Source organism: Gasterosteus aculeatus, chromosome 8 (assembly GCF_964276395.1).
Source record: "Gasterosteus aculeatus chromosome 8, fGasAcu3.hap1.1, whole genome shotgun sequence".
NCBI lineage: Eukaryota > Metazoa > Chordata > Actinopteri > Perciformes > Gasterosteidae > Gasterosteus > Gasterosteus aculeatus.
Genome location: NC_135695.1, coordinates 17,967,643 through 17,991,446, shown reverse-complemented (window position 1 = coordinate 17,991,446; position 23,804 = coordinate 17,967,643). Strand labels below are relative to the sequence as shown.

General features: G+C 43.9%; 3 protein-coding genes across 4 annotated transcripts; 1 reads left to right on the top strand and 2 right to left on the bottom strand.

The window, feature by feature from the left end:
- Positions 1-4,100: 4,100 nt before the first annotated feature.
- On the bottom strand, positions 4,101-6,649 carry foxd2 (forkhead box D2). Its single transcript, XM_040185049.2, has one exon. The coding sequence runs from the start codon at positions 6,014-6,016 to the stop codon at positions 4,910-4,912; it is 1,107 nt and encodes a 368-aa protein (XP_040040983.2). The 5' UTR covers positions 6,017-6,649; the 3' UTR covers positions 4,101-4,909.
- Positions 6,650-11,001: 4,352 nt separating this feature from the next.
- On the bottom strand, positions 11,002-13,549 carry foxe3 (forkhead box E3). The gene has a single exon (XM_040183480.2). The coding sequence runs from the start codon at positions 13,129-13,131 to the stop codon at positions 11,866-11,868; it is 1,266 nt and encodes a 421-aa protein (XP_040039414.2). The 5' UTR covers positions 13,132-13,549; the 3' UTR covers positions 11,002-11,865.
- A 6,053-nt stretch (positions 13,550-19,602) lies between these two features.
- haus8 (HAUS augmin like complex subunit 8) lies at positions 19,603-23,536 on the top strand. 2 transcript variants are annotated; one of them, XM_040185154.2, is made up of 10 exons: positions 19,603-19,727; positions 20,137-20,201; positions 20,692-20,753; positions 20,954-21,080; positions 21,167-21,277; positions 21,359-21,462; positions 21,633-21,791; positions 22,074-22,215; positions 22,616-22,757; positions 23,191-23,536. In XM_040185154.2, the coding sequence occupies exons 1-10, from the start codon at positions 19,669-19,671 to the stop codon at positions 23,315-23,317; spliced, it is 1,098 nt and encodes a 365-aa protein (XP_040041088.2). In that variant the 5' UTR covers positions 19,603-19,668; the 3' UTR covers positions 23,318-23,536. The 2 variants fall into 2 exon arrangements, with proteins under 2 accessions (XP_040041088.2, XP_077964635.1); XM_078108509.1 differs by lacking the exons at positions 22,616-22,757; positions 23,191-23,536 and adding an exon at positions 22,319-22,494 and having other exon boundaries at positions 19,629-19,727.
- Positions 23,537-23,804: the final 268 nt, after the last annotated feature.

Here is a 23,804-nt window from a genome sequence, read left to right as displayed (position 1 = left end):
AAATCCCACATTCTAAGAAACCGACGGGGGGGTAACGTGTAAATCCTAAATCAATTATCATTTCGGAAAGGTAAATGCGTCGCACCGCCGCCATTACGCGCGCGGCATCGAAGGTCAAATGGAAGAAGCCGTTAAAACGCCCGCATGGCACCGCCGAGTGTGCGTGAGAGTGACCGGCAGCAGCTGCGCCGCCCGCCTCCTCTGCCGTCCAACCCGGGAACAGGGGTCCATGGAGAAGAGTCGGGTTGCCCTAAGTGAGGTCCGAGGACCATCGGAGGACGTTGAGAGTAACCTAAAGGTCTCCATCGAGGGTAGAGGGGGGGGGGGGGGGGGGGCGCAGTTCGCCTACTTAATAATAGCCGGTGGAGTTTTTTGATTAATAGTCTGTGTGGATGTTACACCAGTGTCGGTATTAAGTGGAGCCAGAGAGGTGGGGAACATTAAAGAGAGCTGAGATGCATTTAGTCAATAGGTGGAAACAATTGTTTGAGCCACGTTGTTTTTCTTTATTATTTATTTATGTTTAAACAAATGTGTTTTAACATCTTAATTTAATGTTTCCTATAAGGCCTCTTTCTGCACATCCAGATGTGTCAGAGACTATAATTATCTCCTGGTGTGCACATGAATTAATGGATCCACACGTGCACCCTTTCTTGTTCCTGCGCCCATTTTAAATCAGGAAAACCGTCTAATCAAACTTAAAACAACAAATAGGAAACAGAAGGCACCAGACTTTTTAGTAAACACACATCTTCACTTCTAAATCAGGTCTTAATGACGGCGGATCACCCCGCTATCATGTTCTGGTGACCTTTGCAGGCTAATATCTGCTGTCATTAATACCCCTGCCCCGACACCGCGTGTGTGTGTGTGTGTGTGTGTGTGTGTGTGTGTGTGTGTGTGTGTGTGTGTGTGTGTGTGTGTGTGTGTGTGCGTGCGTGCGTGCGTGCGTGCGTGCGTGCGCGTGTCTGTGTGTGTCCGTGCCCTCCTGCAGCAGGTGTTCGTTTGGTGTGTCCGAGTCGGCGGGGCGAAGCTCTTCCAAAGTTAATATTGTGTTTCCAGAGATGATGGGGAGTTCACTGTCCTCGCTTTATTTACACATTCTAAATTAATTAAGCGACGGATTCCTCTGTCTGTTGCAAAAACACGCCGGCTGGAGGGAGATGGGAGCAGCAAAAGGGAGGCTGTGATTTATAGCGGCGGTGCAGGTCGAGCCGTGGCGGACCGGGCCAACATTCCTCCGCGGGGGCGCGCACACACGCGGAGTAAAAGGAGAAAGGAGGTGAGCCGGGAGGAGGGGGGGGGGGGGGTAAAGGGTTAGGATGAAGTCCTGTTTGTTTAATAGAAAGAGGAGTGATGTTTATAGGCTCCAAAAGTTGCAAAAACGCGTATGAGGAGTTGTGCCAAACGGTCCCAAACCGGTCTCCGAAGTCGGGTTCCAAACGCGTTTGTGGCGCAGCGGGATGAAGGCCAAGTCTTTGAAAATAAAAAAGTCCAAATTGAGTAGTTTGTTCTTATTGACAGCAGCTCTGTACTCCCTGAAATAAAGCCCACCTCCATGCAGTGTCCAACAGACCAACCAACGGGCCCGGTGGGTCTTTATTCAGTTCACGGGTCAAATGAAAATAATCGAATTTGAAAACATCTTTTTTTCCCATTAAGTGATGAACACAAATTACAGATTCTGACTGCAATAATTACCGCTGCCTTTAATTACCTGTAATCTCCGTGTGTCTTTTCCTGTTTTTGAAGAGGCAGAATGAATTATGAAGTACATTAGAGTATACAGTATATATGTTAGTAATATACTGAATGATTAATCCTTCGTGTTTTAGTCCCCTTCAAATGAGGACTAAAACATCACGATCGTATGTGCGTGTGTGTATTTCACTGTTAATCGTGTGTTTAAATAGGCCACTGCATCTATACGCCTTTTCATTGGTGAAGGGCGTGTTGTATCATCATAGTTATCAGTAAACATTTAGTGAGGGACGTCTTCTGTTTCAATTGACGAGCCTCACCTTGAGGCCTGACATCTCACACACACACACACACACACACACACACACACACACACAGAGCCCGTGTCTTTGTGCCCTTGAAGATGCAGCAGCGCACGGTGCATCGATCAGGGACGCCGAGTTATTGGCAAGGCAGCAGAAGATTTAAGCGAAACGATTTCATTTAATCCCCGGCTGTCACGCGCTGTTTAGGACCAAACTCGCTCTTATACTATATGGGACCGAGTTTGAACCATACGTCATCATGTAACGCACGACATTCCCCGCGATCCCTGAAAGGAGAAGAATAGATGGATCCAACATCAAAAGCAGCAGGAGGACACGGTTTTTTGGGGGGCACCGTTGCGCCATTGACTGTCACGTATCACTCAGGATGGTTGGGATGGAGAAGACGTCCCGGTAGGTGGTCCTGACGTGACAAACCCGTTCCCCTAATTCGGAAATATGAACGTTTCGTGATGGGATCCCATGAGGACGAACACGGGGGGAAAAAAGGGAAAGGTCTCCTGGAGAGATGCGGCCCGGATGACTTGTTTTGGTGCATTTTCCATTGAAATCGGTTCAGCCTCAAATCGTCTATCCGTGTGTGCGCGTGCGTTATGCTTTTCTGTAGCAGTGAGTTTTATTGGCTTAGATTTCGTTCCTGCCGTTATTTAAACGTTCTTTAACCACCTCTGCAAACGCTTCATGTGGATTTTTAATGGACTGATGCGGTGCGTAATGACTCCCTGCCAGAGCGAGCGTGCACAGGAAAACTTCAATAGCCCGCTAAATGTTTTTTTTCCACCTCATTTACTCTGCAAATTATACATGCAGGATACCCATTAACACCCGCGGATACACTACAGGAGAAGCTCTAATCAAAATGATTTCCCAAATCCGAACTCAATATTTAGCAAATGTTCAATTTGCACCAACTGGGAGGAGAGAAGCGGAATAAAGGCTAAGTCCAGATAAAGAAAGTAGGCATGTGTTGGTTTTCGTTTCAAAGACGTTCAGCGAGCTGGGCTGAAGGAAAACAGAAGAGTCAGCCCCCCCCCCCCCCCCCCCCCCTCCTTCATCCTTAATAATCGTCTGTCAAAACACCCGCAAACTCATTTAACCATTTGCACACAGATCTGGTAAATAAAGGAGGCTTTACACCCCCTTCTGTCTGGAAACATGTGCTCCAACAACTCTGAAAAAAAGACCAATGGGCCTGTTTTCTGTAGCCGGACGAGTCCCACTGCTTCTTTTATACATATCCCGAGACAACACACGAAGACATGAAAGCGGAGCAAAACCGAGGGCCTTTAGAGAAGATTGCTTTTCAGGGGTCTAAATGTGTGTGGCTGGTCTCACAGGGGACCGCTCGCTGCGCGCACATTCACTCCGCTGGGCCAGGGGTCCGCACTGACAACATCAACAAACGGCCAAAAAAGCCGCATTATGGTGGATTAGGGAGCCTGGTGAAAAATGCTGCTACAAATTAGCAACGACAGCCCGAAAGACCGTGGGTATATCCTTGTTCACTTTCAATTACAGGCCGCCGAGGCCTGATAACGCCCCTATTCAGTTGGGGCCTTTGTAACTTGCTAGAAAATGGGTCCTTTACAAGCGAGCAAGAGCCACACAAGAGGAATACTTGCCCACTGTTGCGTGATATTCATGACTGTTGAATACATTGAGTCGTGTTTGAAATATTTCAACTGAATTTGGTGCATTTTTCACGCCTAACAAGAGTCCCGATTAACTGCATAAGAGAGTAATTTTTTGTTTTTCTTCTAATTGGCCGACGTCCACATAAATGCATTAGATTTATGAGCTGCAATGTGAATAGCCTATGTGTACATGTTAGGATTTTTACCAGAACGTGCCGATCAATTCAGTTAAATATTTTTACTGAAATAAATAAATTAAGCACATTTTAAATGAGCGGAAAGACGTTGACTCTCTTTGGTAAGTTGTTGTGTATTTTTTATTTTACATAATACGCATTCGATTTAATTCAACTCATGTGCTGCTTTTTTCAGTTTAGATATTTATTTATTTTTAACTCTGGGGAATCAACTCCGTGGAATAAAAATAAATTAACGATTTTGTTTTGTTCAAATTCACAAACGTTTATTATTCTTGTCATTACAACAAAAAATGACCTATGAACAATTAAGTGTCTCTTTCTTTCTATTGGCAACACAAGACATACGGTATGTTTTCACAGAGTAAAAATGTGAAATAACGAACAACAGTTAAAAGGTTGAGAGAGGTGTAATGCGCTCTTTTGTACCAAAACCACATAGCCTACGTGTCCACGGACGACATGAAATGACATTGTCACAAATTCACCACGTGGAGGAGGAGAATCACTGGAGGAAGGAGTGATAGTGGGATACGGCTATTCTTGTGTCAGAAGCCCCACTTCGTCTCCATGTGCTTAAAAACCTGAGTTTGCCGTCTCTATCAGCTCTATGTCAACAACAACAGTGCTATTTTTTTTTCACGACGCACAAAACAAAAACAACGTAAATCATAATAAAATTCTCAACTATCTAAAAAAGAAGAAGAAGAAAGAAAGAAAGTCAGAAATCATCCCCGTAGCCATGGGTGACACCTTTTTAACTTATAACAGGATCTTGTTTTTTCTCCTCCCCCCCCCCCCCATTGACAGATGGAGTCCAAGTCAGCACTGTTTAGAAAGACCTTTCTTGCATTTGTCTCAATATTATACACATATTTACACACCATAAATAAACCTTCCTCTCCTGTTACAAGGACCACAACACTCTTCGTTTTCACCAAGAATGCACAGCCTACCTTCACACAGGGCGAAGCCACACTAACTTCTAACTTTATAATAAAAGATTTTCATTCTTGAAATTTCGTTTAATATTTTTTTTCTTTTTTTCTTAGAAAGGACAAGTGTTCATATTTGGGGTTTTGCCGGAAAAAGTCTGTCCCTGTGGCCCGGCCGGTAATACGCTGTCCTGCGATAGGTTCAAATGGTTGGAAGCAGAGGCCAGTGCTGGGGTCAATATGGCCAGGATCTGAGCCTGGCTGCCCGGCTGCGCGCCGTAGGGAGAGGCGGGGGTGGAGTTGGCCGCACCGATGATATTGTCAATGGAGAACGAAGGCCGACTCGGGGTGCTCGAGTCCGTCTTGAGAGGCGGCAGGGACGCGCTTATTTGGGGATAAAACGGCTTTCTTAAATCGGTCCCTAAAAGGGACGGAAGGTGATGCGGCGCAGGGAATATGGAGCCCGATGAGGGCAAGGTGCACGGGGCGTTGGGGAACGGGAATGCACCACCCGTGTGGTGCGGGTGATACGGGTTATGGGCTGCGTGGAAGTTCTGCAGCTGGAGTCCATAGTTGTATCCGTACGGGCCGTATCCAAACCCGGGCAGAAAGCCGCCAGACTCCCGCAGGATTTCGTTAGTTTGGTGCCTCTTGAAGCGCTTCCTCCTGCGCAAGAAGCTGCCGTTGTCGAACATGTCTGCGGAATCCGGGTCGAGGGTCCAGTAGTTGCCCTTCCCGGGGTTGCCGGGCTCTCGGGGGATTTTCACGAAGCAGTCGTTCAGGGAGAGATTGTGTCGGATCGAGTTCTGCCACGCGGGGAATTTCTCCCGGTAGTAAGGGAATCTGCTGCTGATGAACTCGCAGATCTCGCTGAGGGTGAGGCGCTTCTTGGGGCTCTGCAGGATGGACATGGTGATCAGGGCGATGTAAGAGTACGGGGGCTTCACCAGGGCGCCTTTCCTAGATTTCTCCCCGATGGCGGTGCCGACCTCCGCGCTGGAACCCATCTGGTCGGACGGGCAGTCGGAGCTGCTGAGCCCGGGAGAAGAACCCCTCTCGGCCGCGTTCTGGGAGTAATTATCGTCCGAGTCATTGTCCAAGTTGAAGTCGTGGTGGATGTACTTTCCGTCCTTCCCCACGGATATATCACCCCCAACCACATCGATGTCCACGTCTTCGGACAATGCAGAGCTGTCGGACATATCCGTCCCCAAAGTCATCCTCGGAGACGCCGCTTCTCTTCCCCTTTTCTCCCAGATTTCCTCCTCCTTCTAGGCTGGCGAGGCTACTCTCCCTCTCCCCCCTCCCTTCCCACCAGTCCCCCCTCCTCCCCCCCCCCCTCCCCTTACAACCACACCAGGCGTTTGCGGCAGCTTTATCCCAAACTACTGAATGCACACATGGCTAAAATCTATTGAAAAGATAAATAAGTCTTTGACCTGTGGATCTGGCGACTCCTGGTCGTCCCGAGGCTGGTTCAAGCGGGGCCGTGTGAGCTTCTCATCGAGCAGACAACTTCTGGTTTTTACAGGCGTAAAAAGCAAACAGTCAAAGATCATCGATCTTGCGCCGATCTGGGATTGTGACTTCCGGAGTCGAGGCTGTTTCCGTCTGCGATCAGTTTGTCCCGTGTAGCGCGTTTGGAAAGCTACTTCTGGATCTCCACGATTCTTTCCAAAATGTCTTTTACGCACGGGGTTGGGTAGGCATCCAGCCCGACTGTCACACTATCTTCTTCAGCTTTCAAAAGGCATTTATAGGACCGCGCTGGTCACGTGGTCTTTGAGTCACTGTTACCAGGAACTGGACGGAATTGCCTTGCAAAACGCAATATTTTGATCTTCTCTTGAATCACTGGAATGTTCTTTGATTAAAAACAACTTAACAAAGAAATAACGGAAACACATCAGTTGTCCCTCTGCATATGATCTTATTTGGAGAATTAAAATAGTTAATTACTTGTTGGATATCTCACTTATTGTTTTCTTAATAAATAGTTAAAATATATATTAATAAAGAAAAAAGCACGTTTATGATTGAAAATAGTTTTGAAAAATGTTTCACCGATAACACAAAGATGCAATTTCTCATTTAATTATTGAAATGCGGTTTATTATGGAACACAAGGTTGCCCGATTAAATTGACTTTTAGTTTTTCTGTAGTGCATAAGAGATCTGATCTCTGGTGATGTGATTGGGCTCTTTATAATAAAGCACATATCGGTATTTACCCAATAATGCAAATGTATATTTAGTCAAATCAAAGTAATATTTGTTTTATATATATATATATTACGTTAAAAGAATGTTCTAAAAACGTCCCAGAAATGCACTTAAAGCTCAGAGCGGTCTTCAAAGAAAGATATCATTTGATTTAAAGTTTTAAAAGCTATTAATAAAAATACTAACAATAATGCATGTATTCATCAAAACATGCATTTATTATTTTAAGTATTATTATTATTATTTGTATTTTAATTAAAAATAAAATAGACACAATGTTTGCCCTTAATTGTAATGTAAAGCTCATAATAAATATCGTTAAACAGGCCTATTATAATTAGTCTTCTAATTAACAAGTCTAGTTTTTGTTCAGACATTTTGACCCGTTACATCAGTTTTGGTTCAAGGTGTTAAATCAACAGGCGGAGCTCTTTATTATGTCCCTTCTGATAAATTGGCTGATTTTTTTTTTGGGGGGGGGGGGGGGGGGGGGGTGTTGAAATCCTTCCTCAAAGGTTTTGGCCAGCCGCCTAATTCCTTGACCACTTCCCACCGGTTGTGTGTTTCCCTTTTCAAAACGTCCCAACACACTATCTGCATGTTCTGCATATTTCACGACAGCACATTGGAGTCAGTGGTTCGATGCAACCTGCTTCTCTTTGTCCTGCTCAGCAGTGATGACGACGTGTAACGTGTGTGTATTGTGTGCAGAGACACACTGTTAACGTCACGCGCGTGCATCTCCAGCACCACGGTCCTCTAATTTTCACATCGAGGCTGGAGTTTCATTCTAACCTCCGACACGATCTGATTCGTGAGTTTCTTATTACGTTATTGGTCTTTTCTGGAGGTGAAGGGGTGAAGCAGGTTTTGTCTGACATGTCACAAGTCTGACTGCGGCCGAGCCACATGACGCGTTACTTTCTCCACAAGTCTCACAAGCAGACATATTTTATAATGGTTTTTTTTAAATCATTATTTAAATTTGATTTCAATTCAAAATCCAAACCCTTTGGAGCCGGCTAACTCTTAAGTGCGTTGGTTTATGTTTTTTTTTCATATTTTCATATTTACATGTTTATCTTACATTCTGTGTGCCGCTTGTTGTGAGTGGCAATATATTTGGATTAATTTAATAAATATATGTGCTAATAAATAGACTAAAATATGCATGTACTTTGTGTAGCTATAACATTTTAGGGCTTTTTTTTATTTACAGCTCCTTTTACTTTCTAAAAATATTAAGATTCTGCAGCTTACCTGCAGATATTTATTTTTGTTGTTGCATTTTATAAAAAATGTATTATTTTGAGATTTGTTAAATTGAACAACCTAAAAAACCCGCGCAGTCCTATATTATAGGTCCATGAAGCTTCCAAAGGTTTAATGGGGCCTCATCGTCTCCGTTTAGTGGTGTTGAAGCGCCCCCTGCTGTTGACAAAGAGACACAACATGAAAACAAAACAGATTGTTGATGACAGTAAATACTGTGTTGAGTTTTATAAAAAATGGTGCATGATAGATATTTTGCAGGCAAAGCAGTTATTTAATTTCTTTTTTCTATTTTAGCAGAATAAGCAGCATAAGAAGTTTCACAAAACAGTCAAATAAGTTCAGGCAACATTTGTAATATAAATAATAAATATACCTCATTTCAATATGGAAACATTTTCTTTTAAAAAAGAACATTTGATTATAAAGTATAAATTGTTAGTTATGTGTATTCCTGTGCATTGTCATATTTAAGGATAGTCGCATTAGGTTCTCACACAAGTTGGGAAACTTTTTACAATACTGCAAACAAACTATCCAAAATAGGTTAAAATTGATGACCATCTTTAATTTAACATAACATTTCTTAAGTCTTTTTAAATTGACCAAAACAAGTTTCAAAATAGACTAACCAGCAATTAAATTGCTGCCAATCCACCAACCGCTGGCTTCTTTAATCTATAATCAGACATCATATTTGAGAAAGGTTTGTGCGGAAAAATATCAAATTGTGAAGTTACTAATAACTAAATCTGTCATATGATAAAAAAAATATCCTTTGAACAATAAACCTCAAGACAACAAGTGTCAATTGAAGAGAGATGCTGAAACACTGTGATGACGCGTGAGGCCAAGAAGCCACACAGGGGCACCTGATGCTTTGAGTTACAGTACGAAAAGCTTCTTTAGCTGTTAGACACTATGTTAGTGACACACTAAATGTGACGTCCGAGTGGGGATGCGAGCCGATCACACTTATTTCATTGTTGTGTCCAGTTTGTGTTTATTAACAGATGTCTTCGTCATTGTCGTTTAATTAATGAGGAAATTATATTAAACACAAATATGACGCAGAGACAATGTTTCATCAGCTTTCTAAAGATTTAAAAATGATCATGTGTTTTTTTCTTAAGAAGTGGTGTCATTGTTGACTGCTGAACAGAATTACTGTATTGATTGAAACCAAAACAACAAACAGCAAAAACAATTTCTCTTAAATGAGTGAAATCGTCTTGCCTTTGCTGCCATCTAGTGGATGAAAGTCTAAACTGTACATTATCAAAGACAATTGGGCTTTTTGTTCGGTCGGCCTTTATTCGGATGATGCCCTCTTCATGAGAGACTGTCTGTAAACCAAACGATGCAGTTTAACTAACAAGTTCCAACTGCTTCATACATGTGCGATCAGATTGACCCACCAGGCAGCTACATCCTTCTTGGTGTATCAATAGTTTCAGTGGAGAACAGAGTCAATATCAGACCGGGAGGTGACACACAGACAAATCAATACAGCCGTATTATTGATAAGCCTCCAAACCTGAGCAGAGACAAACTTCATATTGTTGTAAAATATTAAAACTCTACGTATCTGTCAAGGGCGTATAGGTTTGGTCTCAGCATTGGTAGGAACACTACCCGACCCCCACCCAAAACATAAAATTTTTTTTTTTGATATTATGTTGAACTGGCAAACTTTATTAACATATATTAATTAATCAATTAATTTGTGTCACTTGGCACTGATTTAAACATAACAACAGTGATAAAACCTATTCTGCACCAAATAAATAAAGATAATGACTAATTAAATAAATTGATAAACGTTCTGCTAAGATGCCAATATACACTATATCCAAAATATAGTAAAAAAAAAATACTTTTCCCAGTTGTGCAGCCAAAACAGACCATGCAACTTAGAACAATCTATTCTGCAGCACTTAATAGGCTAAAATAGTGCTTTCCTCTCAATTTGTTTAATATGGTTCAATTGCGACATCCAAGTTTCTCCAATTCCGGTTGGTGAAACATTTCCCTAAACTGCAAATCCAAGCAGTTTAGCACTTTCCCCAAATGTCCTTCAATGACATCGCTGATGCATAATGATTCTTAACAAAATGCCATGACCTCACCTGAAGCCCTGATGGTTCAGCTGCTTCCTCAACCTGCACTATACGTCTGCACTGGATATCTGAGTTTCCTGAATGCTTTTCAAGATAATGCCTTAATTAACAAAATAAGCTAAAGAGAAGTACATGCAATGCATTAATAAAATTCCTGTTTAATATGTATTTGGTTCAGGTTTTATGGCGCTGTATAGGCCTAAATCATCTGCACTGGATTTCTGAGCAATGAAATAATAATAATTCATTCATTCATTATATGCATAATCTTGGGCATGGCAATTCATAGCACCACTTTAATACATACAAGTATAACATTTATTCTGAAATAGCCAGTGTAAATGATAACAGGTAACACTGTCTAAACACTCACAAAAAAACTACGATCTAATACAAACTTTACCTAAATGGACAATTCAGCGTCAATTCAGCCAGTAAATATCACTTTTAAGTTGCCAGCCTGCAATTCAAAGAAAATAAATGAGTTGAAGAAAACTGTACAAGTTAAATTGTGATAAATATTGTTTTTAGCTAAATTTGAAGATTAATGACCTTCAGACCAAACTGTAAAGGTAAATACACATTTAGAATTTTGAACAATATGCCCTGTTTATAACAGATTTTTACTTAATTCGTACAGCTTTCAGTCAAAAAGTTTGATTAGTTTACAGTGAGTTTCTGTGATTCAAAGAACTCTAAATTCATGTTTTGTGAATATGGGTGTATAATTGTTTACGTGATAGTTAATTTGTAGCTACATTGAGTAGGACATGTGCCACATTTACCTTTGATTTATTACTATTGTTACAAATCGTTTAGATTTAAAGATCTGTTACTGAGCTGTTACACACACGAATAACCATCTGCTTCACTAAAATCAAGGGAGATTTTTCAAAAATATTTTAGTATAATAATTTTACTTTCACGGACAAATAGATTTGAACTATCGAGAATAAAGACTACATTTATTTTACTGTAAAAAAACCTGAATTTATTCAAGGCGACCTGTTGTCTACAACGATAACACTCTTTTCTTTTAATGAAGTTTCAACAAACTATTTACACGGAAAACGGCCCACATGAGTAACAAACACGTGTTAAACTAACTGACACGCAGGAAATATGAACGAAAGGTGGCACAATAAAATACACGTAACTACGTGACATACAGTCATGGAATGTGTCAAACGGATCGAAATGGCTTTTCAAAATAGGAATGTTTCATCACGAGGCTCGGTCATTTGATTTCACAACACAAACGTGGCATTTCTTCACTGATCCCGGGAGAAAATACATTTATCTGTCGTTTAATGAATAGCAGACATCGTGAAGAGGCCCAATGGTATTAGTGATATTACCGCCACATGCTTCAATGTGTGAGGGCCTACTTTAATATTGGGACTAGCAAGCAATCGTTAATACGGATTTATTCGTTTCGGGGGGGTATTAATCTGTCACATATAGCGCTCCAGCCCTGACGCAAAGTTCGCTTGTCTCATGTAGGAGTTGTTGTAGGAGTTCATGGGGCTGGGGAGGCCCAGCAGCTGATCCGTGTGCTCGGCGCAGGAGCCCGGCCGCAGGGCCGGCAGCGACAGCCGGTTCCCGGAGCAGTACACCTGAGAGCTCCCCGGGGAGAACCCGGACTGGCCCATGGTGGACAGGTGCGGAGGGGAGCCCGAGGAGCCCGAGGAGGAGTACGGGTACCCGGAGAGGTTCCCGCTGTTTCTGCTCAGCATGTTCCCCGAGGGGTTGACAGTCTGGCCCTGGAAGCACCCCGACTGGTCGCTGCCGGTGACCGAGCAGCTGGAGGCCATGGTGCCCATGTCACCTCCCGCGTGCAGCCCCAGCCCCAGCGCCTGGGAGTTGAGGTCCCCCCCCCCACCCGGGCCGCCCTGCGCCACCGCCTGCTGGCTGATGAGGTTGTCGATGCTGAACATGCTGCGCGGCTGCCCTTGGCCGACCCCGCCGGAGGTCTGGTAGTGATGCAGCATGGCCGGGTGCGGGGACGCGGCCGTCAGCGGAGCGCCGTACCCGGTGCCTATCCCCGCGTACAGGGTGTTGGGGTACGACGGCCGGCCCATCGGGGTCGGGGTGAACGCGCTGGAGCTCTGCATGTAGCCCGGGTAGGTGCTCACGTCCGTGCGCTTGAACCGCTTCCTCCGCCGCAGGAAGCTGCCGTTGTCGAACATGTCCTCGGCGGCGGGGTCCAAGGTCCAGTAGTTGCCTTTGCCCGGCCTGCCGGGCTCCCGGGGGATCTTCACAAAACAGTCGTTGAGGGTGAGGTTGTGGCGGATGGAGTTTTGCCACTTCTTCGAGTTCTCCCTGTAGAAGGGAAAGCGCTCCATGATGAACTTATAGATGCCCCCCAGGGTGAGCTTCCTCTCGGGGGAGTTGGCTATGGCCATGGCGATGAGAGCGATGTAGCTGTAGGGAGGTTTCCCCCTCTGGACGGGCCTCTTCCTCCGCCGGCTGCCGGTGGGCAGGTGCTCCTCGGTCTGTCCCGGAGCGGCTCCGTCCTCCGCGCTCGGACTGTTCCCGCGGGGCTCCGACTTGATCAGAACGTTGTCCTTGGACCGGGCCTGGAGCATCGCGGCCGGCTGCGGGGAGTCCAGGCACACGCCCGGGGACATGACCACGGGACTCGCCTCGGCGGGCGAGTGCTGCATCTCGGCGGTCATGTTGCACATGCCAGAGAAGTAAGAGTAATTTGCCAGATTCATAAAAGAAACGATAGGAGGGTCTTGTTTTCTTGTCGAAATGGTCAGAAACGGGGAGGAGGGGGGGAACAAAAGCTTGTACGGTTGTGCGAATAGTTCAGCAGCGACTGATCGCTTTGCCCTGGCCAGAAATAGCCCCTTGTCCTGCCCTGGTGTTCAGGAGGGGGGAGGAGAGGGGGGGGGGGTGTCAGTCCAGGTGAGAGAGAGGCGTTGACAGTTTTATGACGCCACTGGCTCTCCATGACGATGGAGGCAGGAGCCCTGTAACGTTCCTCTGATTACTTGACAGTAAAAAGGAACATCAATTTTAAATAGGTGTTTTTTTTTTTAAAAGGGTTTAATGATTTAGTTCCCTGAAAATACTTGAAAGGGTCTTTTTGTCCGCTGTCCAGGGAAAGATAGAGCTCAGGGGAGAACAACAAGCCCAGCATCAGATGGTTTCCTTCGGTCTATAACAGAGATTTACGGACGAGCCCCTTCCATCTCTCCTCCTCTCCCCGCTTTCACTGACTGCTCCGTGTGTATCCAGGCCAGAAACAACACCCGCCGAGCTGCTCCGCGCTCCTCCAAGCCCAACGCACAATCCACCAATTGAAAAATAATAACAAGCCACTGAAAACAAGCAATTGAGCTATCAAAGCTTTTGGTGGGGAAAAGTAAATATCCCACTCATTTCATTCTCATTTTTGGAGAGCCATAATCAAACAACCCCCCCCCCCCCCCCACACCGACCCATTGAGGTGTTATCTTACAGATCTTTTAAGTAAAAACACAGATCTGCACACAAGTGGTACGCAGACAACACCCTGCAAACACAGTCGTTTGATGGCGCTTTTAGTTGATGATTTAGGCAAATAGGGGGTTGAAGTTAGTTACAAAAAGGTGGACAGAGAGGCGACTGCTATGAAGGGTACAATGCCTGCAGCGAGGCCGAATGATAATGTCATTTGTGCACTTTTACTAACTGGAGGATGCACACATAGTAAAAGAAAAGAAAGGTAAACATAAATAAAGGAGTGACACAAGACGATCACTGGCTTACGGAGTCATCTTGTGAATCATTCTGGAAGCAGGACCATTTTCTCCCGCCATCCTCAACGAAACCAATGAGGAAACATATTTTGAAAGAACGCTGTAGGATTTTTGCCAAAGTACGCTGAAGCTCTGAAAATACGTTACATTAGCCACCTTGCTAACAAACGTGACGTTTGGTTTATCTTTCATTCATTCATTCGTGTTGAGATGCGCAGATCAGGAGAAAGGAAACACGCACAGGGATTCACACCTGCTCAACCGTCCTATGCTGACAGGCCTGAAATGAACATATATGGTGACAATCATCCAACCAGTCATTAATCATAGCTGCCCACCACCCCGTCACCCTCACATTGTCAACACCCCCGCACTGGTGAACTGAACCCAGCCGCAGCCCAGACAACACTAAGCCCAGCTAGCTACTCACAGCCAGTGGCTAACAGCTTCAGACAGGCGTGGGAGCGGGGCTGTATCCAAGCAGGATCTGCCCCCAGAGCTGCCAGGTCAGGCAGGACAAACAGGGGCTCAGGCCAGGAAACGGGCCCTCTGCCTCGGGGCCCCGCGGCCTCTCGCTAATCCCCTCTCCTCCCAAAGCCACCCCGCTACCACCCCAGCAGAGCCTGCCCATGCCTCTCGGCACCTCGACGCTCCCCGCGCGCTTGGTCACGGACGCGGTGCAACCCCATGTAGCGACATGCGCGCGTTCGGTTCACGCGAGGTGAGCGCCTTGCTTCTTTGGCACCCTGCCGCGCCGGAAGAAGCCGCCTCACTCAATGCCGCGGCGACGCTGCTGACCGGCGGCATCGGGGACCACGTCAGGGTCCATACTGCTGTATGCACATTGCTTTTTGAAATGGTGGAAAAAAAGCAGTGTGTTTCCAGACTGTCAGATGGGTCGCTACGGTCGGGCAGAAGCTTGTCCCTGCTGTTTGGGTTCATACTGATGATAGAACCTGTAACTTTGTAAATTGGGGTTCCATATCACTGTAACGCACATAATCAGGTGTAATTTGTGTATCTTTGACGGTTCCTATCGGCTAATTGTAGATCGTTAGGCCGTGCACTGAGGTGGCCTTCATGCGTACGTTGTCTCTACCACCAACTCACAGTTATTAAACAAGAACAACAGATATAAACAAAGTGTCGTGGCAGATTTCATCCCCGTCCCCTTGAATCACACGCTCTCCTTTTTTACTTTACAAATGGGTTGAAAGTGTGTCCCTGGAAGCGTTCAAATAAAGCAAAACAACCAATGCGTTTGCGTCAGAGGCTAATAGTTGCGTTAAATACGTGTGTGTGTGTGTGCACAGTGACAATGGCAGACTTGTGCAATGCTCCTTTGACATATTCCCTGGATTTCCGATACCACAGAAGTCTCCGGTGGTCTCTGATGGCAGTTGATGTGCACATCCTCTTCCTCTTTTTTTAGTGGTCTCCTCCACCAAATAAATTGTTCCTCGACCAAACACTAGTTTATTTAATCAACAGATCTGCACAAGGGAGTTTCTTCACAAAGAATCACACAAGCGTAACTTTTGATATTGTTATATGATAAGATTAAGTACAGAAAAAACAGTCGACTGAGACAAAAACGGGTTGTCGACACACGGCGACCCGCCGTGTCCTTTTGTTGATGAAATCCTGAGAAATGAAGAGGGACGGACAGAGTTGCTGAGTAAACACTTGGTATCCATTCATTCGCAAAGTGGCTCCAGGGGACGGGCAGGAGGGTGTGGGGGGGTGGGGGGGGGCATGAGAAAAAGAGGGGGAATAACAGAGTGAGAGACAGAGAGAAAGAGAGGGAGACAGTGAGAGAACGAGAGAAGGGGAACACACGAGGGAGCGCAGCCCTTTTCTTGCTCAAGCTCATCAAGTACGGGCCAGGGCTCCTGAAAACGGGGGGATTACCCGGGGACGGCCTGTGCGCCGGCCTGGGCCGCACTGCACGCTACACTGCCCCGCTAAAGAGCCGCACACCGTTCTCACACACACACACACACAACCAGTCATGCTTGCTGTACGGTGGTCATGTCTCGTTCTCAAACATTCACATGGATGCTTGAAACAAATACACAAAGACACATTCGCTTTTCAGGAATTAGCAAGTAAGTAGGTCTGTTGGTGTCTAAAGTTACACACGTATCCTTAAGTAACACACCGAGTCATTCTTTGCCACAGTTACTGGTGTGAGACATTTATAGGAGCCTGCAGGACCCATTTAATACACAAAATACCATTTCGCCGCACTTTTATCAAGGATGTAAACCGCTGACCCGTGATGATGTGACTGAAGCTACGCTGCATGTTCTCCGAGTTTCTGCCTGAATAAATAGCTTATTTCCCCCAAGACGCATGTAGGAAATCCCTCCCGCCTCAGGGACGCTGCAGAGTTCATCCACAAGAGCGAGCGCCAAGCCGAGGTCACATACTGTGAAGATAAGCACCGTAATTAAACAATTAGCAAGTGAGCGACGCGTGCGTGAGGTCAAGAATCAGGCTTTGCCGCCATTTGAACGGGGTCGGCGGTGTTGCTTGGAGACCATGCCGCTCGTCATTGCACAAACTGCCAGTTTTGGAGCATGCACACGTTTGCTTCCTAGCAGAGAAATAGATAGAAAGATTGACACCTCTGCCTGCGTTTGGCCGTTAAATGTGCCAACTTTGACTGAGAGGAGGAGGAGGACACGACTCGCCTGCCTCCGTGCAAAATATTAAAATATGCACACCAGCACCTCTGTATTTGCCACAGGACAGAGCCAGGCCTGCCGTTTCCAATCTTTATGGAAAGCTACGCCGAGTCGAGCTATCATCTCCTTTTCCCAGGTTCATATTTCATACAGAGACACATGGTCTTAGTCCGCTCATTATCATCCACAAAGCAAATAGTCCAACACTTTAAAAATATGTGTTGATTTCTTTCAGTAGGACAGCGATACACACAAAGCGTTTGGATTTGGATATTTTAAAAGGCCCAGGGGGAACGTGCACCGCGGTTAGCCAACAGAGAAAAGCTTAAGTGCTTACTGGGAAAACCCTGGCTGACTGGTCGGGTCCTTCTTTAGCTCCCAAGACCAGAGCAAACAGAAGAAATCATCCACCCATCTGCTCGGAAATAGCAGCAATACCAAAGTTCCCTAAATTCAACTCTTGAATGCGGAATAAACCGATAGGTATTCTTAGAATATTCTCAGTTTGTGCAGTTGTCAAATTGAATGTGCCAAATATTGCCATTTGGCTTCAGAGTATGAGGCGCTGTGTATTTGAGGCATTCCTGGAAGGCTATGTGTAAGAGACTGGCAGTCTGGGCTGTGATGAGTAACAGCTTACCGCAAGGGAAAGAAGGGCTGGCATGTGGGCTGCATGGATGGATTGTCTGTGTTTGTGTGTGTGTGTGTGTGTGTGTGTGTGTGTGTGTGTAGTCACGTGTACATACAGTAGATGTGTTCAGAAAGTGCAGCGACTTTCCTTTCACTTTATTCAGTATATGAATTTGAGCGGCGTCGTCTTGCATCTCTATCGCCTCAGCAATGTGTTGGAGAGGCAAAAGCAGAGTATCAGTGAGGTCACGGTGACACAGACGGATCCTGCATTGGACGTCAGAGTTTCGGAGCGGAGGGAGAGCCAAGAGAGGTGGGCTCAGGAAAGAGACAAGGACTTTCATTCAGCCTCCTCGCGGTGCCGTCTTTCAACGTGATCTTCTTACTCTTTCCCCCCAGCTCCTCAGCCCGATCTAGACCTTAACTCCAGCGAGAAGAGGGAAACAGCCATACCTCTAAAGCATTTAGCGTCTTCAATCACAGGTTTTACTAATTGAACTCAAAAGAGTCCACGCTGCACTTGTTTCCATCATCAACGGCACCTCAGAGGCCGCTATTTGTTCTGGCATTGCCTGGTGGCGAGAGATGGACAGCCAGCATGCAGACGCACAGCCTCAGGCTTTATTACACTGAGAGAGAGCGTGAGGGGGGCAATGATAAGGCCCGGCCTTTGCACAGACACACACTCACATCACATGCTTGGAACACACACACACACATACAAATACAGGGCATGTGTTTGTGAGATATTTGTTTCAGTGCCAAGCCCAAATGTTCAACCTTTATCGTGAGAATTTATTAAAGTCAGAATAAAACTACCCGGATGTCGTCTAGCATGCACGCCGTATTGAAATCCAATTCAACCGCTGCAAAAAAGGCAGGATGGCCTACATTTTGAAGCCTTTTCTTATAAGCCACTCTCTACCCCCCCTGTTGGTTTATCCATCCACGTCCGTGGAGGGGAGTCAGGGTAGAGGTTGCTGGTTCAGTGTTTACCAGCCTCTCCCACACCCGCTCTCCTCACAATGTCCTTCCTGTCGTCCGAGACCAGCTCAGACAGGTGGGATCAGCACCCATTATGTTCTTTAAGACGTGTGCACACAACCAACAAGTAAACTCCAGGTTTAGAGAACTGGTTCGGCAGACAACACATAGCATGGAGACACACTCATTAATGGAGTCTGTACAGACTGGGGGTGTAACTAAGAGGATTGTAGCCCCTTACACCCATCTAGTGGTTACTAGAACAATTGTAGCTTTTGATATTCCCCGCCGTCAATGTCAAGGGAGATGTTTCTTCGGGTTCTTTCTCCAACGTATATTTTTTACTGGCGTTGCGACTGACGCCACTGCAGAAGAAGAGGCTTAAATCTTTATGAAATCACAGCCAATGCAGAACTGGTTACAACCATAGGAGGACCATAGACTTAGGAGTTGTATCAAAAATGTGGAATCAGGGATCACCCCAAAGTTCGAAGGAAAATCCAACCTCAAACTAAATTGTCTTTATTTGATCATTTTGGATGGTTAACACTTTATCTCCAATAGAAACATCTATTTCCATAAACAGGAAATTAAAGTTAGAAGAGAGAGAGAGAGAACGAAAGAGAAAGAATACGTTTGAATTATTGAAACCACGTACTAATTTACCTGGCCTTATATCTTTATATAACTTTAGGCTGATTTGTAACACTTTTTGTAGCTAGCCACATTAGGTTAATAAAACACATCATTCAAAATCAAAACTGTTTGTTCTGTGCTAAACACTGCCATCGAAATATCACAATAATCAATTATATGATAGTTGAGAAACAACATATGTCTTTCGTTCCCCATTTCACTTGTGTTCATGGTCTATATTCATAACATGCTACAAATTTAACAGAAAAAAAAGAAATGTTTTATACTTTGTCACAACAGTGTGCAGTCGGCGTTTGGGAAGAGGTTCTGTAAAACATTGTGCTACAAAAGTATCATATAGGAAGTGTGTATTCATTTTGAAATTATGTGTTTGCTCTGTTTTTTTGTTTATGTGTTTTTGTGTGTTGAAAAACTGTAATACAGTTGCGCAGTTACTAGAACAAATGTGAGTTATTCATTTTTAAATGTTGGGTGGAACGAAAAACATCACCTCTTGTTTCTACCGGTCTGCAGAAACGGGCGCACTGGCGGTTTGCTTCAAAACATTATGGCGTCGAAAAGAACATCAACAGTGCCAAGTACTTTTAAAAGTACCGAAGCTAAGAGGTACTTTAGTCCTCGTATAACTACGTTACTTCCTTTTCTTTTTACCGGGTATCGTGTGATCCGTCGATTTGTGGCCAGTTTAATTTTAGAATGAATTAACTAACGTAACGTAAGAAAAGAGCTAGCATTAGTCAGGCTAACAAATACTTTTATTTAACCTTAATACGCTATACCGTTGATTTTATGGTGTATTATTTAGCTAAAAACATGACCATTCGCACTGCTGTACCAGACATACAACTAACGAGCAGGCTGGAAAAGCAAATGTAATAAAGGATCGTGTCGGTAGACATTGTGAGCTAACTTGTTAGCAAAGCTTTGGGTTTCAAATTCAATAGACACACAGTCGTCTATTATTTTGTAATTTGTAGATTTGGTTTAATTAGACTCCTTTTTGCTTTGTTTTCAGCTCGAGTAGCGGGAGCAATGCTGGTAACCACAACATCACCGGAACTGGAAAGAAAAGTGCTAAATGTAAGTGTTGTTGTTCTAACGTCAATTGATTACACATCTGTCGCTTATCAGACGGCTGCCAGTAACCTTACTTGACCGTATGCCAACAAACTCCAGTTCAATCTTTGAAACAATCCTTCCAGATCCTTTCCAGATAAAACCATTTAACGTGAAATCACCTTGAATTATGTCGATGATAATATCCAGTGGATGAGACGTTGTCTCAGTAGGAAAGTGTTGCCATATAATGGTGTATACTCAATATCTTTCAAAAACTATATTATAATCTGCTTTTTACACTTCGTCAAAGCCTTACAACATTCAACAATGAGAACAGTGTTGTGAAAGTGCTCATTTTAACTAGCTTTTCTCAAGCTGGTATTCTTCAACAATGGGTTTTTCCTTTTGTATCTAATATTTGATCTATGATACGAGAAATTTACAGATATGTTAGTCATTTAACTTTCAGGAATTCATTTTATTTTGTCAACGTCTTTTCGTAAACGTTTAGCAAGTGGAACTATCGTCAAGTCTCGATACATGCAGCCTGCTGAGAAGACATCGCTTTCAAAGGTAAAACTTTTTTATTTGTCAATAAAACAAATGTGTTTTACTCATGGCGACCCATCTCAGTTAGTATATAGACCTGCCAATACTCAATGATAAGTATAATTCTGCCTGTGTTGGTCAATGCTGTTCAGGAATCTGTCTTTTGGCACATTTTTTCTGGTAACACATGTGTATCTCATTGCACCCCTTTTAAACATTTCCAGAGTAACTCACTGACCAACGAGTCTATTGCTGCTCCGCCGCGACCTTCCTCACCAAAACCCAGCGGTGTAAAACCGAGAGTGGGCACTCCGCCACGACGCTCAATGGCCCACCAGACTCCAGGAACATGTAAGTGATTCAAACACTGGAAACTGTCCACGTCAAATCTCAGCGTGAAAACCGGCACTTCTTTATAAGTGTTGTTTTCCTCTCAGCGATGATGTCACGAGAAAATGAGCCTTCGTTGCTTGGGAAAAGTATTCTGCAGTCCACTTTCTCAGATGGACACTACTTTCGACCCAATTTTGATATTTCAGTCATCAAAGGTAAAGTGGTTTAAATATTTAACATTCTAGAAGTGATTTAAAAATTTGAGTGTCATCTAACAGGGTTCTTTTCTCTTTAAGAAAAAACTATTGTTGAAAATGCAGTCGAGCACGACAGGAATCCAGAGAATACTAAGAGGATCGTTGAGATGCAAACGTTCCTACTGGCCTACATCACTGCTAAGGTCAGTGAGTTTTCACATAAAAAGCAGAAAACTGCTTTTAATGCATCTGTTTTGTCCAATCAGTGGATAATGTAATGTAATGTTTTTTTCTGGCTTGTTCTGTGTTCTGTGCGATATAACCAGTCATAACGCCATGATGTGACTGATCTGGCTCTATAACTTTGATGTAGATGGAGAGCAATACTGCAAAGGCAGAAGCTGAGGCAGAGGCCAGGATCATGCAGGAGATGGAGGAAGAAGAGGCGCTCCATAATGAGGTCCAGGAAAAGAAACGCCAGTACCTCCTCATGGAGCAGGACAGGCTACTGAATGAGCTACTGGATTTACAGGTAATGTTTTTTTCTTTTTGCAATTAACCTTATGTAATACATATATTTGAAATGTCCATCTTAATGGTGGAGTGTCACAACAGTGAGACATTTATCATTTGAGACATTAATCGCTAATCCTGAACACGCATAGTCCTTCTAGCTGAATGATGATGATCAAATAAGATGGTGAACAGATGGCTTAAATATTTATAATTCATTTATTGTAATGTAAAGAAATGGATGTGTGCACTGTGTGTAAGATGCTTTGTGCATCTTGCTAATATTGCAATTTTCCATCAGATCGCCGCACTGACTCCTGTGGTGGAAACTGCCAAACAATTCACAAAGGACTACAAGTCTTTCGCCACAGCCGTCGACACCACGCGACATGAACTGCCTGTCCAGAATTTCTACATTGATGGGGACAGAATGGAATTCCTAGGTTTTTGTTTTTACTTTGTGCACGAAAACAACACTGTTAACCATAACTGAGTTAGTTCAACTCTAAAAAGAATTCAGCTAATCTGCTTGTATCTTTTGATCAGATTTTTCCTGGCAACATGTGAGTGTAAACTGGCAACATGTAAGTTGCACGTAACAACTTTAAAAAAAATTCTGAACGAGCAGATATCACCTGACTCAGCAGTGTCCTTTTGGCTTCGAACCTACGAGACGAACACTTACAAAACAAAAATAAGAATCTTTAAACAAATAAAATAAAGTAATCACTCATTAGTCAGAGTGAAAACATTTGCAGGATTGCAGTGCATGAACAAGATCCATAATAAAAAAAAGAGGATATTAAAAGAATTAAAAGATCACATCCGCTCGTTTCATTTCAGATGAAGCCGAGGCTTGCCTGAAGGAGAGCGAAATGTTGCTGTTGCAGTGCACGGATGGAGATCTTAAGGACAACAGCACTTCCCTGGAGTCCCTTAGGGACATGAAAACGACATCAAAGACCATAAGCCAGCAGCTTTCTGGGTAGGCACATATGCAGAGAACCTTTTTTGGATCTTGGTGATGCCGTTAATACATGATCTGTTATTTGCTATATTTATATTGTTGAAACGGTAGGTGTGCCACTTCGGTCTGAGTCAACGAAGATTGCTTTTGTGTATTATTTATTTGAAATGCTTTACCATACTGCATGACTTAGTTTCAAGGAACTTAAGCAGATTTCTCTGATGGATGCGAGTAACACAAATTCAAATTATTGTTTCACTCTTTGTGGAGGGACTCCGTTTTGAAGATCTCCTGATTAAATCATTGGTTGTGGTAGTGTCAAGAACTCATTTTGTCGAGGATAGCCCTACAAACAAAACGGTTACTTACCTACAAAGATCTGCACGTGTGAAAATGTATCCTGACACGGTTGCGCTCTTACTAAAACATTATTGTTTTTTTGTCTCCCTAGTACATTTTCAGAGCTGCTGGAATTGTCATCGTTGGTCTGCCGTCATACAATCCATGTCCAGCAGGCCACCGAGGAAGAACATCTTGGAACTGCAAGAACCCACGAGCTCTTTTGCCCCAAACGATGAAAGCTACCACACAGCGTGAAACACAGTATATGCACTTTGGATACCCCTGAAGTATTTGTACCGTTTGTGTTTTGTTTTTATGTATCCTGTCAGATTTCTTTATGGCTGTATTATGATATGTTGTCATGCTAAATAGTTACTGATAATTGATGATAATTTGCTTTTCAATACTCTTATTGATTAAAACAGGTAATAAACACACACAAATGTCTAAATGAATTGAAAAGGCTACATGGACATTTTTACCAAAAGCAACAACAGGCTAGAGAACGGTATTCCAAATACATTTCTGAGAAATTTTACTTTCAAATCCGTGTTAGATATATGTTTGCCTGATAACGGAAAGCTATCACACATTCATTTAGAGATGAACCGGTGCCCAGCTAGAGGGAGCTCCTGGGGGCAGCTGAATGTGTGTTTTGCAGACAAAGAAAACACCATCAATTTATCTGTTCGCTACAATATGTTGGATTCATGTCAATGTGTA

Excerpts from the sequence above, each read along its gene's own strand:
- foxd2 (XM_040185049.2), bottom strand. The coding sequence starts at position 6,016 with ATGACTTTGGGGACGGATATGTCCGACAGCTCTGCATTGTCCGAAGAC.
- foxe3 (XM_040183480.2), bottom strand. The coding sequence starts at position 13,131 with ATGAATCTGGCAAATTACTCTTACTTCTCTGGCATGTGCAACATGACC.
- haus8 (XM_040185154.2), top strand. The coding sequence starts at position 19,669 with ATGGCGTCGAAAAGAACATCAACAGTGCCAAGTACTTTTAAAAGTACC. Across the intron at positions 20,202-20,691 it reads TGGAAAGAAAAGTGCTAAAT|CAAGTGGAACTATCGTCAAG; the intron begins GTAAGTGTTGTT and ends GTAAACGTTTAG. Across the intron at positions 22,758-23,190 it reads ATAAGCCAGCAGCTTTCTGG|TACATTTTCAGAGCTGCTGG; the intron begins GTAGGCACATAT and ends TTGTCTCCCTAG.